This window comes from Heterocephalus glaber, unplaced genomic scaffold (assembly GCF_053883595.1).
Source record: "Heterocephalus glaber isolate CG9 unplaced genomic scaffold, H.glaber_assembly_v1.0 deba00000281, whole genome shotgun sequence".
Lineage (NCBI taxonomy): Eukaryota > Metazoa > Chordata > Mammalia > Rodentia > Bathyergidae > Heterocephalus > Heterocephalus glaber.
Genome location: NW_028258139.1, coordinates 13,561,811 through 13,577,568, shown reverse-complemented (window position 1 = coordinate 13,577,568; position 15,758 = coordinate 13,561,811). Strand labels below are relative to the sequence as shown.

Genomic DNA, 15,758 nt, shown 5'->3' with positions numbered 1-15,758 from the left:
ATAGGAGGTCTTCATTTCTGACCCCCCCCCCACACACACACAGCAGGAGCCCATTCCTAGGAATGTTTTCTGTCCAAGTTTGTTGGGTTTCGTTGAACCTGGGGATCAGGTTAGCAGGGCAGGACTTGTCTCCATCCCACAGAAGGAGGTATTGAGCCTGGAAAGGAGTGGCCCAAAGTCCCTGGCCAGCCTGCCCTGGCCCAGGATTTCCCTTTCCTCAGAGTCCCAGGACAGGTCTGGGACCCTAGGTTCCTGGAGTCATGGGGCGGGGTGGGGTTGCAGTTGGGACACAGGCTGATGACCTTGGTGACAGAAGGGGGCTGAAAGCGTAGGGGACATACTGCAGACCCTCCAGGTTGGGGTAGTGGGATCCCAGGACAAAGTGGCAAGTTTGGTCACATGGCATAGGGACGCCTGTAGGGGCAATAGGCTTCCCTGCCCTGCGGGGACTGGAAAGGGCCTTGGTGAGATGACTGGGCCTGGAGCGGGAGGTACCTCTCACAAGTGCTCACAGAGGTGCCTATGGCTTCGGTGGTTTGCACCCGGGAAGGGTGGCCACAAGGCCCTGCCTTCCAGCCTCCGGCCCTGGCACTACCCCGAGCCTGTGGCATGTGGGGATCTACTGGGAAGATTTTTCTCTTCCTCTAAGGGTGAGGCTGGTACATCTGTTTGGGGTAAGGAGGCCAAGGGCCGAGCGCAGACAGGGAGTAAGAGGAGGACAGTCGAGGGAGTGCAGCTGAGGGTGGCAGAGGTCAGCACTTAAGGACATGTTTCCTAGTGGGACTGCAGATAGTGGCCCCAAAGGGCTGGGGAGACCTGGGGGTCGGATTGGGGCTGCGAGGCTGCAAGATGAGGAGTTTGGGTCCCACTAGGCACCAAGCGAAGGTGCCTGGGGCTGGAAGGGCATGACCCCAGACCCGGAATTCTGGGTTTAGCGGCCGGACTGAGATACATTCGTCCGTGCGCATGCGCAGGGGGCAGGTGGGCGTCTCCGAGGCCAACCAAGGAGAAAAGCTTTCCCGGTTCCCTGCTGTCCCCGCGGGCCCGGCGGCTTAGCCTCGCTCGGTGTGGAGAATGCAGCCTGGGAGGGGCGACCGGGAGTCTCGCGGGCCTGCAGTGAGCTGCCTGGGAGGGCTCCTTGGATCCGCGGTTCGGGCGCGCCCTCTGCTGGCCACGCCGATGCAATGCTGAGGCCTCTAGCTCCGGGCCGCCGCTGCAGAGGCAGTGATCCCATCTGTCCTCCAGGTGGTGACATCTGCTCACTCCCTACTGTGAGGCCGCGCCCCGGGCCTCTTGACTCCAAACCCAGGGCCAGTGGTTTCTCTGGAAATCCAGCCATAACCCAGGGGGCCCTGGCTGAGGGAACTGCAGGCAGGGTGGGCCCAGGAGCATCCTTTAAGGGAGACCTGTCAGGCAGCGCCTGCTGCTAAGGATGCTGATTCTTAGGGAAGCAGCTCGCTTGGGGTGGCCGCTGGGCTTCCAGGAAGGAGGAGCTCTCCCAGGAGTACTGAGGGACCCTCGCCACCGTTCTGGTTACTCCCTGTGCCATTCAGGTGTCCCAAGCTGGTCACCCAAACTCGAGGCACATCGCTGGTGCCCCAGCAGCAGCAGGTAGTGGGGGAACCCCAAGGTCAAGGCCCAGTGGCCTCTGAAGCCTGAGGCCAAGATCTGCAGGGCAGAATCCAGACAGTGCTCAGCCCCCTTGCAGGAACGTGGGCCTGGGGAGGGGCATTAGGGTCGCTCAAGCGTTGCTGCATCCCCCATGGCAGGTAAAGCACGTGTGGAGGGGGAAGAAGGGGTCTGAAGTCCAGGTCTCCTAAGGAACCTGGCCCCCTTCATGGGGCCCAGCCCCTGCAGGCACCCTGCTCCCTCCAATCCTCTACCTTTGGGGACAGCCCTGGGAGTGCTGTGGGTCCAGCATGGCAGGGAGCCACCCCTGGCTTTCTGGCCTGGGAGAAAAGCTAGCACTGGCTACCGTCTCATCCAATCTCCCCAGCTGTCCGAAGAGGACAGGCAAGCTATTGCCAGAGGCGGTGACTAAGGCCAATGGAGAGGCCAGTTGCCAGGCAGGGGCAGGCAACCTGAGCTCCCTGTGCCTCCTGCTTTTCACCCTCCTCGCTGCAGCCTCATCCACCTTGCCAGGCTAGGCAGAACCAGAGAGTCCCACTACTGGAAGAAACCAGATCCTGACTCTGAGCTTCCTTTCCACTCTGGGGTGGAGTGACCCCCAGGGTTTGAGGGGAGGTTCTTGGGGGGAGGGTTAAGGTTCCTGGGGCTAATAACAGGTCCTGGGCTGAGACATGGGCTATGTTTCAGGAAACATGGCCCAGGCAGCATTTGTGCCACTGTCTCCTCATCTGAGAAATGGTTCCACTAGGCCCCAGATGAGAAGGAGGTTCAGGTGGCCGGAACTTTCCAGGATTCAGCCCAGCTGTCCTGAAGGCCAGCTCTGTGGGCTCTCAGTGCCCAGAAGGCAGAAGTTGTCTCCACCTATGGTTTATTTATTTTCTACAAGCTTAGGGGCAGAGTAAGTGGCCTGAGGCCCAGGGAGGTCAGCTTGCAGAGGTAGGGCGAGATAACCACAGGCAGTGCCAGGCCCTGTCAAAAGAGAAGGTGCTGTGCTGAGGAGCATGGCCCCCAGAGCGGCTAGAACCCAGCTACCTCCCCTGAGTTGCAGAGGTCACGGAAGCAGCAGAAGACAGGATGGGCCACTCCGATGCTGTCGGGGTCAGTGGCCAGGCAGGAGGTGGAGCAGGAGCGGGTCACCATGGGGCTCTGGTTGAAGGGGTACTCTGCAGGGCAGATGGGCATCAGTGCCTGGTTCGCATGTTCTCCTCCCAATGCTCCAGACCTCTACACCTTTGACTTTACCCCTTCTACCGCCTCCAGCACCACCTGTATTTCCCATCCCAGTACTTGTCCATGCCTGCACCCTGACTATGACTTGTTTATTAATAATAACACCAGTGCCTCCTGGAACAGTGTCAGTGCTGGGCCTGACGTGGGAGCCCCCTGTTCCCAGGCTGATAGCAGCCCTCCAACCCTACCCTGCCAGTCTAGGGCAGAGCTGAGGCTGGAGCCATCCACAATGGCCTGGTGTAGGGTCTTTGAGAGGCTGTGCCTTCTACATGCAGGCACCCCCTCTGAGCTGGGAAAGCCCCAACCTAGCTCTTCCTGTCTTTCCACCTCCCAGGCAAGGGGCACAACTATGGCCTCGCAGGGGCTCGGCCTCGCAGGGGCTCAGCCTCACCTGCCTCCACTTTCTCCAGGGTGGTCTTGCAGGCTGTGTCCTCCAGGTTGCAGTAAGTGATGTTCTTGCACAAATGAACGGGCGTGGGCCGGTCACAGGAGTAGCACCTGAAGGCCTCACCTAGACCAGGGGTGGGGGCAGAGCCTCATCACCTGGCCCCAGGGCCCCATCCTGGAGCAGGAGGAAGGAGCTGGAGGTAACCTACTGAGATCCTTTAAGGTGCAGTTGGCTGACATACTACTGCCCAAACCTTAGTCTTGCTTCCTGGAGAATAGAGCCATGATTACTGACCCAGGGTGCAGTTCAGCTCTAGAATCCAGGAGGCTCAGAAAGAGCCTGAAGGATGCCTTCCACCAAAGGCCCCAGCAGCCCTCCCTCAAGGAGCTGTCACACCTAGGCCCAGGGCAGTTTCCCCCCTTCTTGCCACTCACCATAGGCAGCCAAGAGCAGTAGCTGCATTGCCCAGTAGGAGGCCATTCCTGGTGTGCAGGAGTTAGGATCAGCTGGCCCCTTTTGAGGGTTTATACCAGCCTTTGTAGCTCCTGCTCTTGGGCGGTGGTGGCAGAACCTGTGTGACTCAGTAGGGCAGCCTGGAGCAGAGGGGTGAGGGCCATCGGGACTGTGGGTGGTGCCATGTCATGGTGGGAACTGTGTTACTCAAAGGCCCTCAGGAATAGGATCCCTCTGCAGCCACCTGGGCCCTCCCCTCTGCTGGTGTACCTCGATCACAGGGCCCTCACTGCTCCCGACGCCCTGTCTTCCTGGGATGGCTCTGATAGGGAGGCCCTTCACCTGAGCCCAGGCAGACGCTCTGGCAAGCCCCCTCACACCCCAGCTCTGCCTCTTTGGGCTTCCTGAAGGCCACACGGCTCCAGTCTCGGGGTCCTCAAGACCCAAGTGCAGGGAGTCACCTGGCGCCAGGGACCAAGGCTGGTCTCCTGCTTACTGAGACTGTCCACCTGCTCTTCACCCACACACACCAACAAAACTGAGGCCAGGCCAATGTGGAAAAAGGTTAGCCTGAGGAAGTGGGGTGGCTGGGGCTGCTGTGACCTCTCATCATGGCCAGCCCCTCCCTGCTAATGGCCTTTAGGGTGAGCTGGTTGGTTTCAGGCCCTTAATGACAGGGCACTGCCTACCCTCTGGCCCCATGGCCTGACAATTTTTCTGACCTTCTCTCTCGCGGCACACCATCCCACACACATGCCTTTTCCTGCTCTAGGCCTCTCACGGTGTAGACATACTGTCTTGTCTCCCATCCAGTGCCTCAGATCTTCCCCATCCAGGTGCTCCTCCTCCGCAGTCCTTCCCAGATCAGTCTCTTTGGTGTCTGTTTTCCAGTGTCCTAATGGGGAGTTTCATGGCTGGATAGATGGGTAGGTTGGACTGATGGTTGGATTGATGGGTGGAAGGATAAATAGACGGTAGATGGGTGGAGAATGATGTTTGGGTGGACAATATTTGAAAGAGTAGTGAGGAATGAATAGATGGGGGAACTAATGGCTGGATGGAGGATGGATGAATGGATGGATGGACAGAGGGAGGGATAGGTGGCTAGAAAAGTGGGGGTAGATGTGTGGATGAATAGATCGATGGACAGGCTGAGTGGGCTCTGCGGAGGGCTGGTGAGGGGGGCCGGCTCTGGCATAGAAGAGTCACACTCTGATCTTGAGGCTGGATGGGCTGCTGGAAGGAGCTCTGGCCTGGCACCTAGGAGGCCCAAGTTTTTCTCTTGGCCTTGCAGCTCTCCAAGTATGGTCTCGGGGTGGCCCCTTTGTCCCTCAAGACTTTTCCTGTTTGTAGGTTGCAAGGGTGGAAGTGACCTGGCTTTGTGGGCTGGGGCGAGTTATACAAATATTTGCAAGAAAGCAAAGGAAGGGCGTGGTTTGCAAAGGGAGAGCCTGGTTACTAAATCAAATCACAGGGCTGCACATGGGGCAGTATGTAAACAATATCGGGGTGGGTCACCCCTGGGGCTCTGTCTACAGACATGCCCAGACATTAGGAGAGGAGCCAGAGAGTGCCTGCTTTTGGAATGTGGTAGACTGAGCCCAGTCCTAGCTCCACCTGGTCTCCCATGTGACCTTGGTATAATCACGAGGGCCTTACTCTGGTCTCCCCTTCTCTAATCTAAAACCTGGGTAGAGGAACATGTGCCCCAGAGGACGACTGTGAAAACTAGTGAGTGGCACTGTAAGCTCCCTGCAGATCACAGAGCAAATGCACTTGGAGCATGGGGGTAGGTGGCTGTGCTCCTGAGTGTGCAGGACAAAGACACTGGTGTGTTGCTAGTTGAGGCTACCTGGAAGGGGCCACTTGCCCTGGATTTGAAAAACAGGGAAATCCTCAGAGTCCAGGTGGCAGGGTGGGGTAGCAACCTGGAGAGGGTACATGCAGCCAGCCCTCTTGCAGGCAGAGCGCCAGCACCTCAGCCCATCTCTGAGCCCAGCATCCAATCACCAGGTATAAAAGCAGCACTGTGTCTGGGTCAGAGAGCACCTGCCCTTGCAGGATTTATGCCCTAGGTGGACAGCTGCTCTCTTCTCCTCCCACCTCTCTGTGAGTCCATGCCCTCCCCACAGGACCCAGGTGTGGAACCAGGAGATGGGGTTTGAGCCCAGTGTGTGTGACACAGAGGGGCAGCTCACCTCACTGAGTCTGAGAGTCCTTGTCCAAATCCCCAAGCCCTGCAGCTGGGGACAGGGCTATTCCACAGACCCAGGTGAACCCTGGCCCTGCCAGTTGTGTGCGGTGTGGCCATTGGCAAGTCATTTCTCCTCTTTTCTGAGCCTGTGTCTAATCTGTAAACTGGGATGATGATTCTTTCTACTCCTCAGGGATGCTGGGCAGCAGAGATGGGGGGATATGTGTAAAAACTGCCTAAGCCATGCAAGACTGACAGTAGAAACGAACTGAAGCTCTGATGGGGCACACTTAAGTTCTATCTCCCACTGCCTGACCATTACAGGGACACAGAAACTTCAGAGCCCTCCAAGCGTGGCCAAGCACCGAAGCAATCCTCAAGATGGAGCCACACCTGTCCCCTCCTACCCAACTGGCCATTGCCCAATTCCCACAAGCCCCATTTTTCCATGAGGTCACCTTGTCCGTCTCTGGGAGTCTGCTTCCCCTTTCTTGGCCACTCCTTCCACTCAGAGGCAATGGCTAAAATGCAAATTGCACCAGGAACTGCTTCCCAGAAACCCTCCCTGGCTCTCAACTACCTTCAGGATACAATTAAAGCCCCAACCCTACCTTGGAACTGGATGCCTGCCCCACCCTTCCTGGACTAATGCTTGGGTCAGACAGCACCTGGAATTTCCATTCCTGTAGGACTCCTTCAACTAAGCCTGGCAGTGCTAACTATTGAGCAGCATTGGCTGCTAGATGGAGGGATGGATGGGGGGATAGATGCATGGTTGGTGAGTGAATAGAGGATGGATGGGGTAGGCGGGTCAATGAATGGATAACAATGGATGAGAGAGGTGAGTGGGTGTATGGTTGGATAAATATAAGGGTAAGTGGGGTGATGGGTGGACGGGTGACAGGCTGGAGGATATATAGGATGGGTGGGTGGCTGGATAGGTGGATAAGTATGGATGATAGGATGGGTGGATGAATGGCAGCATGAGTGAGCGTATAGATGGATGAAAAGATGTAGGATGAGTAGACAATGGTTGGATAAAAGAGCAGATGGATGGATGGGTGGGATTAGAAGTGTCTGGGTAGTTGAAGACATGGGACTGATGTTTCTTTCAAAGAGACCCAGGACAGTGCTGGCTGTGGCCCAGCCTAAACTCTGTCATGGAACTTAAATTGACCTTTCCCCAGGGTAAAAATGTCCTGTGGCCTGACAAAACTAATTAGCACAGGCTTGGATACCCCTGGAGTTAGAGAGCTCATTTCCTTCTTGGGGAATCCCCTGCCCTTCTAAACAGATCTATCTCAGCCCTTGTTCCTTTGAGGTCCAATTTGCCCTTATGATACCCGTGCCTCCTGGTCCTGGCCCTGTGTTCAGGCTGCAGAACCAGACACACCTTACCACTATAAACAGCAGCTAACTGAGTTAAGTTCCTGCTTGGCTTGACCTGTGGAGCCTGAGGTTTTGGGCCACAGACAGGTACTGAGTGACTCTCTTGGGTCTGGCTGCTGACCAGACAGAGGGCTGGAGTGGGGAGGGAAGAGGCAGGGAGAAAGGAGGTAACTGCCGGAGCTTGAGCAAGGGTTGCCAGTGGACACAGTGGAAGGAAGAGTCCTGCTGCTGGTGGGTAGTGCTGTTGCTGAGGAGTGCTGGCCATGGCTGAGCTCCAGAAGCCTACACTATCATCTTCCTCAGCAAGATGGCTGCCTTTCCCTGCCCACACTAGGGTAGAATACTGGGCCCCCAAGACAGGTAGGGAGCTGTGAAGACCCTGGGAACAGCAAGGTGGGCTCCTTGTTGCCCTTATAGGCTAGTGCTGGTTCCAGCCTCACCCTGGCCCATGGCCAGGCTTGCCATGCAGGTGTAGGGCTCCCTCCTGGGGGTGCTGAGGCAGGGTGCTCATCCCTGGCCTGGGCGGTCATGGCCATCAGCTCAAGAGAGGATCTCTTTGCTGCTTAGGACAAGAGTGAGGCCAGAGACCAGAGACATCAGTCCTGATTTCGGGAACAGAGGTGAAAGGTGCCGGAGCTGGCAGGTCCCGGGAAAGGAGGAGAGTCCACCTCATCAACCAGCCCAGGAGTTTGAGTGGCCTGGGCCACCAGACACTGGGCTCAGCTCTTTCTTTCCCCATCTGCTCCTGGCTCCTCTTCCAGCCCAAATTTGGGGCCACTGGCTTCTTTGTTCCCCATCAAACTAAGTCCTTCCCTGTTTCCTACAGGCCATGGAACTATTTGGGCCTCCACATAGGTGGGGCCCTGGTTCAGGCTGGGACCTGGCTGAAGCACCCCTTTCCACCTTACTTCCCCACCAGTGAGGCTCAAGGACTCAGGCTGAAACAAGTCCAGGACAGGACCAGGTTCCCAAAAGGGAGGCTCATAGCCCGTGAGACTGAGATCAAGGATAGAGCTCTAAAGCTTGGTCCTACAGCCTCACACATAGCCGGTGCCAGGACAGATACCATGAACTGAACCCTTCCCCTGTCACACACTGAGCCTTTACCCTGGTTACAGACTAAACCTGATCCTTGCTTCTGGTCTGAGTCCTGCTCCTTGGTCATAGACAGAGCCCTGATCTTGATCACAGGTTGAGGCCTGATTGATAGCCACAGCTGGGCCTGGTCTCCAATGCTGGTGGACTACATGTGTTTTGTAGGGTGTGCTATGATGAGAGGATCGAGTCTCCCTCTTGACAAAGTCAAAGCTCAGAGTCACACCTCCACATGGGGGCACTCAAACCACCACTAAAGCTCCCAGCCTCCCAGGTACCCCCATTCCGGGAGGATGCAGCTACTCTGTCCCCAGGGACCTCCAGGCAGATGGTGGCCACACTTGCAGTCACTTGTGCCCTAGGGCCGGTGGTGGCACTCACTGGGCTGTGGGAACCCTATCCCTCCACCCCAGGAGCTGGTCCAGGATTGCAGAGCAATAGGGGTAGCAGGTCTTGCCCATGGGAGGCAGAAGTGGGGAGCTCCTGGGTCCCAGGGACTGGAGACCCCCTGGTTTCTCCCTCCAAGCAAAGGAGCATCCTCTGTGGTGCTTGGCCATAGGACCTTCACCCCAGGATGGCCTCCCTCTATCCAGGAGCAGGAGATCCTTGGCGGGGGTGATGGCTGAGGGGCAGGCCCCCTGGACTCAGGGTTGTGGGCTGGGGCCATGCAAGGAGGAAGGTGGCCTAGCCCATCTCACCTTGGCTGGAGGCCAGCTCACCCAGGGCCCTGGAGCAGGGAGGGGAGGTGGGGGCAGGTTCAGCTAGGGCCTGCAGGGTTGGAGAAGAGAGGCGGATGACAGGGGGCCCTGGCAAGCGATCTCCTTGGGTCCAACCTCTGCCCACCCTGGCCAGACTCCCTGCAACCCCTGAGGGCCTAAGGGGAGAGGTCTGCCTGCTCTGTGTGTCTGTCTAGTCCTGGTGACTCTCTTTGCTAATAGGGTGGAGCTTAAACCCATCGAAGGAGATAGGAGAGACAGACAAAGGGGACAAGCCTGAAATCAGCCAGCCGGGAGGCCCCTCCCTGGCCCAGTGCAGATCTGTGCCCAGAAAGGAGACTCAGGAGACGGGGGCAAGAGGCCCTGCACTTCTTTAAGACATCTGGGGGTGGGGTGGGAGGCGGTGGGGCAAACTGGCTTAGAGCCCAAGGCCCATGAGGTGCGCTAGAGGAAGGGCAAAGGCAAGGGCCAGGCTGTGGGCACCACCCAGCGCAGGTGCCCTGTCCACGTTGCACAGGTCAGTATTGCAGCAGGAAACAGGCCGGGTCTGTCCGATGCCATCCACGTCCGAGGGCTCACACCTGCTGGAGCAGGACTTGGTCACTGTGGAGTCCCCCAGGAAGGGGAACACTGTGGGCACAAGAGTGCAAGTTGTAAGGGCCAGTCCTTTTCTGCCTCTAAGCCCCAGCCCTAGGGGCCACCTGCTTTGGGTAACCCATCCCAGAGGCCTCAGTTCCCCCATGCTGAGCCTGTAATGTGCCAGGGACACGTGAGGCTTCTTGCCCTGGGGTTCCTTGCTGGATAGGTGATTTCCACCCAATTCAGGTAAAACCAAGCTGTAAGTAGTATGAAAACAACACTGAGATTCCACCTCACCCCAGAAAGAATGACTGCTATCAAGAAATCAACCAATAACAAATGCTGGTGGGGGGTGTGGGGAGAAAGGAACCCTTCTCCATTGTTGGGGGGAGTGCAGACTGGGGCAACCACTGTGGAAATCAGTACGGAGATACCTCAAAGAAGTGGAGCTAGAGGTCCCATTTGACCCAGCCATTCCCCTGCTGGGGATCTTCCCCAAAGAATTAAAAGAATCATACCACAGTGATATATGTGCACCCATGTTCATAGCGGCACAATTTATAAGAGCTAAAACTTGGAAGCAGCCCAAGTGCCCATCAACTGGAGACTGGATAAAGAAGATGTGGGGTTTTTAATAAAATAGAGTACTACTCAGCCACAAAGAATGAGAAACTAGAGACATTTATAGCTAAGTGGATGCACATTGAGGCAATACTCTTAAGAGAAATAAATAGGACACGTGTAAATACTGAATAGTTTCTCGGGTGTGAAAAACTAAAAGTGTAAATTAAGGATCAAAATGTATAATTGATATTGTGCAATAGGAAAAAAAGGTCTAAAGGAGTAGGGGAAGTGGAAGGGGTAGGGGAAAGGAAAGAAGGGAAAAGAAAAAATATGAGAAAAGGAAAAAAAAAATGGAAACAAAGCCTGCGTAAAGAGGAAGAGGTGGAGAGGGTGAAGGGAGGGCAGGGGAATGGGGAAAAAATAAAAACCAAGATCCATCATGTACAGGTACAAGTTCCCAATGTTGAATGTAACTGTATTGTATACCTAAAATGTACCAATAAACTTAATGGAAAAAAACAAAACAAAAAAACCAAGCTGTAAGTAAGCCACCCTTCCTGGTGACTCCCAACCAGGCTGGAGGGCCCTTTCACTAAGACAAGGGAAGGAGGCAGGAGGAAGGGACAGGGATAGACAGCCTTTTCTTACAAGTGAGTGGGACAGTGGCTGTCCCCTGTAGGGGTCCCAGCAGGCCAGGCCCTGACCCGGGTCACCCAGTACCTACTGACCCATCTCCAAGGAGTAGAGCGTGGTCTTGCACATGGTTTCGTTGGCATTGCACTCGGTGATGGTGATGCAGCTGGATACAGTCGTGAGTTCCTGACAGGTGTAGCACCGCAAGGCCATCACTGAGAGGGTGATGAGGGGTGGCTGGGTCAGGCACCTCCCCCATCCAGAAACAGTCTAGGAGTGATCATTACTCTGTCCCAGAGACCCCCGTCTGAAGGCACAATGACACTAGGCAGTTTAACAAAGGCATCTTCTCCTCGGGGTGGGATGCTGGTGGGCAGGGCCCTAACCAATGGGCCCCAGGGAGCTGCCTGACTCCCACTAGCCCATGCAGTTCAGGTGCACAAGTTCAAGCGCAGCCTGGGAAATTTAGTGACTTAGTGAGACCCTGCCTCAAAATTAGAGTAAACCGGAGTGGGGGGTGCTGGGAATGTAGCTTAGTGCAAAAGCCCTGGGTTCAACCCCCAGTACCTCCAAAACAGACACTAGAAACGCTTCCAGGCCAGCCTGGCCCTGAACCTGGGAGGTGGCTGCTTTCCTGCCTTCACAGGGCCCAGGCCCCTGTCCGGCGCTGGCTGTACCGCCCTCCTTCTTCCCTCCTTAGACCTGGCTAGTGGGAAGCTGTTCCCCCAGCTCTGCCCCCTGCCCCTCCAATGCCTCCCTGTGAACAGGTGGATGTTAGATGGGGCTTGCTGGGGAGGTACACCCTGAACACAATGCAAGTCTCTGTCCCCAGCACTCCCACTGCCCCTCGCCCCTTGCTCCTTAACCTCACCGAGCTCCCTGTGGGCGGCCAGGGCCAGAACCAGCAACACCGGCCACATCCTCTGCCTGGTTGGCTCCTCGTCCTCTGCCTTCCAGGCTGAAGGCCAAGTGCGGTGGTCCAACAGGTCAGCTGAGCGGATTAGCAGGATCTGGTTTCCCTAGGGTGGGGGTGCGGAGACCCCGCCCAGCCCTAGAGCCCCTCCCCTCCTTTTAAACACTGGTCTTCCAGGCACTGCAGCCTCTTTCTGAACACTCAAGTCCACCCCTCCTCCCTGCCCTTCCTCATTCCTCCCCCAGCTGGGGCCTGACCCTTCTTCCCTGGCCTGGGCCCACACCCTCTCCCCTTGGAACCCTCCCCTCTGCATCTCCTGGCTGGGGACCCTCCCTGACTCCTCACTCCCTCAGCTTCCTCTTCCCTCTGCTCGGGTCCAGGCTCGGCCTGCCTGGAAGGAGCAAGGGGTGGTGGGGGCTCTCCTGCTAGCCTCCTGCGCAAGGTTCCTTCACCTCCATTCATGGTCCACAGCCATGGGGTGGAATCTCCCCAGAAGATCTTGCCAATCCAGCTCCTTTGAAATGATTAGTGCAGAGCGGGAGGCTGTGGGCTGAACTGTCCCTCCCCTTCAGCCCAGAGTTTGTTCAGAGGCTTAAGGAACAAAGACAGAAAACTGCTAGGCCAATAGGAAGGACAAGGATGGAGGTTGAGCTGTGGAGGGCCCAGGGTCCCCCTGGGAACCCTAATCCCATTGTTCACTGGAGGCCAGCCCTGCTCTGCCCATCAGCACACTTGGGTCTTTCCTGGGTCTGGGGCAGCCTCAGGCAGAACTTTTCTGGCCTGATTGCTGGTAAGAAAATTGAGGGAAGTTCCTTGGCCTTGGGAAAGAGTTGAATTTGGGTGCTAATGTCTCCTGGCAGGACTGTCCGTGGTTTCCCACTGCCCATGTGTACCCCACAGTACCTGATCACCCCTGCTCAATCCTCCCTAATGGTCAAGCCACAGTCTCATTGGGCTGGCTCAATTCCTATGGGGTCTAGGTGTCCAAATCTCACTCCTGGGCTTTGCTCCTGCTCCCCAGGCTGCTGGGAATGCCCCTCCCTCATGCCCCTCCAGTTATGTGGGGACTCTGTGCCCCTTTTATGGCCCCTAGGCTTCCTTGTGGGGTCTTTACCACTGGCATGGGCTGAACCCTTGCTTTCCTGAGTGCTGGGGAAGACCGAGAGTGCTTCAGGGGTGGTGTGTGGGGCCCAGGCTTCCCCCATACCCAGCGCGAGTCAGAGACAGCCTACTGGATCTTATTTTTCCTCACAACTCTGGAGGGTCATAAACTGATGAGTTTTAGTTTGGATGAAGAAACTGGCTCTGAGAAGCTAATTGGCTTAGGCAGGTCACCTAGCAAGCCGGCAGCAGCCCAAGCCTGTCTGATTTTGCACATCCATCACCAGGCAGCCAGGCTGCGATACTGCAGTCAGCAGGTTGCACTGCAGCTACCTGGATCGAACACCCCCCACACCCAGGTGTCTCACAGGGCTAGCCCAGTGTCCTGCACAGTTGCTGGGTTCCTTCCTGTCCTCAGGCCCAGCGTTCCACCTGTGCCTCTCGCCCAAACACATGCCCAGCCTCCAGGTGTGGGCTCCTCCTGGAGTTTCCATCTGATTCTCCCTAGGCAGACCCAGGCTGCACTTTTTGGCAGAGTGGCAGCTGCCTGCTTGGGGTGGGGAGGAATGTGGCCCAGCCAAGGTTTGGGCTGGCTCTATCTAGGAGGCCTACACCCTGCCCGGCTCAGTTCCTCAGGGATCTCTGGGGCAGGGCTCAGAGTGTGATCAGGATCAAGGTTTAGCCTGTGACCAGGGAGAACCTGCACTGGGGTTGTGAATCTGCCTGGGACATGCTGACCTCAGAATTGACCCTTGAACTGTGATGCTGTGATGCAGGGAGCAGATACCACTCTCATGGTGCATGGTGGGATTCCTTGTATGGAGTCCCTGTCCAGACCTTGCTTGGACCCTCCTTACAGGTCAGGATGAAGGTTCAATTCTTTCAGGGAGGAGGATGGCAGGCCCTCAGGGAGGCCACCCCTTGCTCTGGGGCTGTTTCTGCTGATAGTTCAGTGAGTCAGAGAAAGCCCAGTGTGGAGTGGGCACAAGTGCATGGTCTCCAGTGTCCTCTGCCACTCAGCATCCCATGGTCTGTGGTACTCCAGTGTCCCATGGTCTCTCCTTGCCCCACTGTCATTCAATGTCCTGTGGTTGCTCAGTACCCCCTGTCACCCATACCTGTCACATTCTGTGGGCCAGTGTCTGAGCTCAGCTTTGTTCTGCTCCAGGACGGGGGCCCAGCTAGTCTAGTGTTGGCAGGCCTATATCATCTGGGGGGCTCCATGAGGGGTATTATGGTCAAGGCAGGGGAAGTTTCTGGCTACATCTGGGAAATCTTGCCCTATTCTGACTTGAGTACACAGACTTCTGTTGTGGGAGCTAGTGCTCTCCACCCAGGCCTCAAGATTTACTTTGGCCACAATCACCCTCAACCCAAGCAATGCCTGCTGGGAGTGCTGCTGCCCTGTCTGTCCACACTCTCCTCCCCAGCTGCCCCTGGGATGCTTCCTCCTGTGGCCAGTCTCCACTCCAGGAAGATCAGGGTGTCCTCACAGGGGTCCTGGCTGTTCTGCCCCCTCTGAGGAGCACCCTGCAGAGCAGAACACTGGCTCTCAAGCTGAGGTTTCTATATCTGAAGGAAGTAGCCTGGGCCTCAGGATGTTTGTCCTGTCTTCTGGCACATGGGTACCCCACAGTCTAGCCTCTGTACATGTGTGTCAGGTACAAACAGCACTGCACACAGCATCATACATCTTCTGAGAACCTGTCCTTTGCATCCTCCAGCCATGTAGCCGGGGATGGTTCTGGAAGGGTGGTTCTGTGTAAACTGAAGCTTACTGTCCCTGGGACTGTGCCCTCCCCCCATGGCCATTGCTTTGCTTCCAAGGAGATACAGTGGCAAATACATAACCATAATTTATTGACGATATTCCCTGGATACCCAGCACTCTTCAATAGTAACCAGTACATTGGTATTCTTCAATACTAACCAGCTCCAGCCTCGGAATCCTAAACCCTTTTCTCAGGGTCTCCAGCCAGGTTCCTAGATCCCACCAGCTGCGGGTGTCTGGGGCAACACTCTGGGAGCCAGTGTTGGACGTAACACGAGGGACACTTCCGAGCTCTTCAGTGCTCTGATCCAGCATGGAGGTGTTGCCTGGTCCTTTCTCAGTGCTCTGTATCTCCTTGGTGTGTAAATTTAGAGAGCACTTACTGCCTCTGATCCTGAGTGCTGTGGCTTTCTTCCTTTTGTTTGACCACCCAGGGGTCTTTATCTTCGACCTTGCTGGGTGAGCCTTTGCCCATTTCCTGCAGGTGCCACCTTCCTGGGGACCTGTAAGTGTCTGCCACACAAGGAAGACTGCATCCTTCTCAACACATATGGCAAATGTTTCCTACTGTCAACTGCCTTTTCATTTTGTTATGGTCTTTTCCTTCCTCCTTCCTTCCTTCCTTCCTTCCTTCCTTCCTTCCTTCCTTCCTTCCTTTCTTTCTTTCTTTCTTTCTTTCCTCTTTCCTTTTCTTTTCATTTTTTGTAAGACAGAGTCTTGCTATGTAGTCCAGGCTGGCCTTGAACTCACTATGTAGCCCCAGGCTGGTCTCAAATTCACAGAAATCCTCTTGCCTCAGCCTTCTCAGCGCTGGGATTACTTTTCATATGTGTTTTTAAAAAGATGTTTATGTAGTCATTTATGAATCTTTCTTAAACTGGATTTTGTATCTTGTCTTTTTCTTTTTCATTTTTTACATCTCTATTGAATGTACTTCAGATGCTGTGCAGCTTATCCATTTAAAGAGTGCAATTTGGCAACTTTTAGTATATTCACTGACACATGGAAACATTTCCAGTCAGGCTAGCATTTTTCATCATGTCAGAGAGAAACTCAGTGCCCTTTAACCATTACCCCAGTTCCACTAATCCTGTGGCACTGTG

The 15,758-nt window shown here is 55.7% G+C and overlaps 2 protein-coding genes across 4 annotated transcripts; both read right to left on the bottom strand.

Moving 5' to 3' along the window:
* Positions 1–2,480: 2,480 nt before the first annotated feature.
* On the bottom strand, positions 2,481–3,844 carry Slurp1 (secreted LY6/PLAUR domain containing 1). Of its 2 annotated transcripts, none has more exons than XM_087186843.1 (3): positions 3,682–3,844; positions 3,251–3,370; positions 2,481–2,598 (listed from the first exon to the last, which is right to left on the bottom strand). In XM_087186843.1, exons 1-3 carry the CDS (start codon positions 3,725–3,727, stop codon positions 2,498–2,500), a joined length of 267 nt encoding a protein of 88 aa, XP_087042969.1. In that variant the 5' UTR covers positions 3,728–3,844; the 3' UTR covers positions 2,481–2,497. The 2 variants fall into 2 exon arrangements, with proteins under 2 accessions (XP_087042969.1, XP_021106981.1); XM_021251322.2 differs by having other exon boundaries at positions 2,481–2,792; positions 3,682–3,834.
* Positions 3,845–9,448: 5,604 nt separating this feature from the next.
* On the bottom strand, positions 9,449–12,292 carry Lypd2 (LY6/PLAUR domain containing 2). 2 transcript variants are annotated; one of them, XM_004837867.3, is made up of 4 exons: positions 12,236–12,292; positions 11,742–11,861; positions 10,966–11,085; positions 9,449–9,724 (listed from the first exon to the last, which is right to left on the bottom strand). In XM_004837867.3, the coding sequence occupies exons 1-4, from the start codon at positions 12,243–12,245 to the stop codon at positions 9,513–9,515; spliced, it is 462 nt and encodes a 153-aa protein (XP_004837924.1). In that variant the 5' UTR covers positions 12,246–12,292; the 3' UTR covers positions 9,449–9,512. The 2 variants fall into 2 exon arrangements, with proteins under 2 accessions (XP_004837924.1, XP_021106966.1); XM_021251307.2 differs by having other exon boundaries at positions 9,449–9,675; positions 10,966–11,056.
* Positions 12,293–15,758: the final 3,466 nt, after the last annotated feature.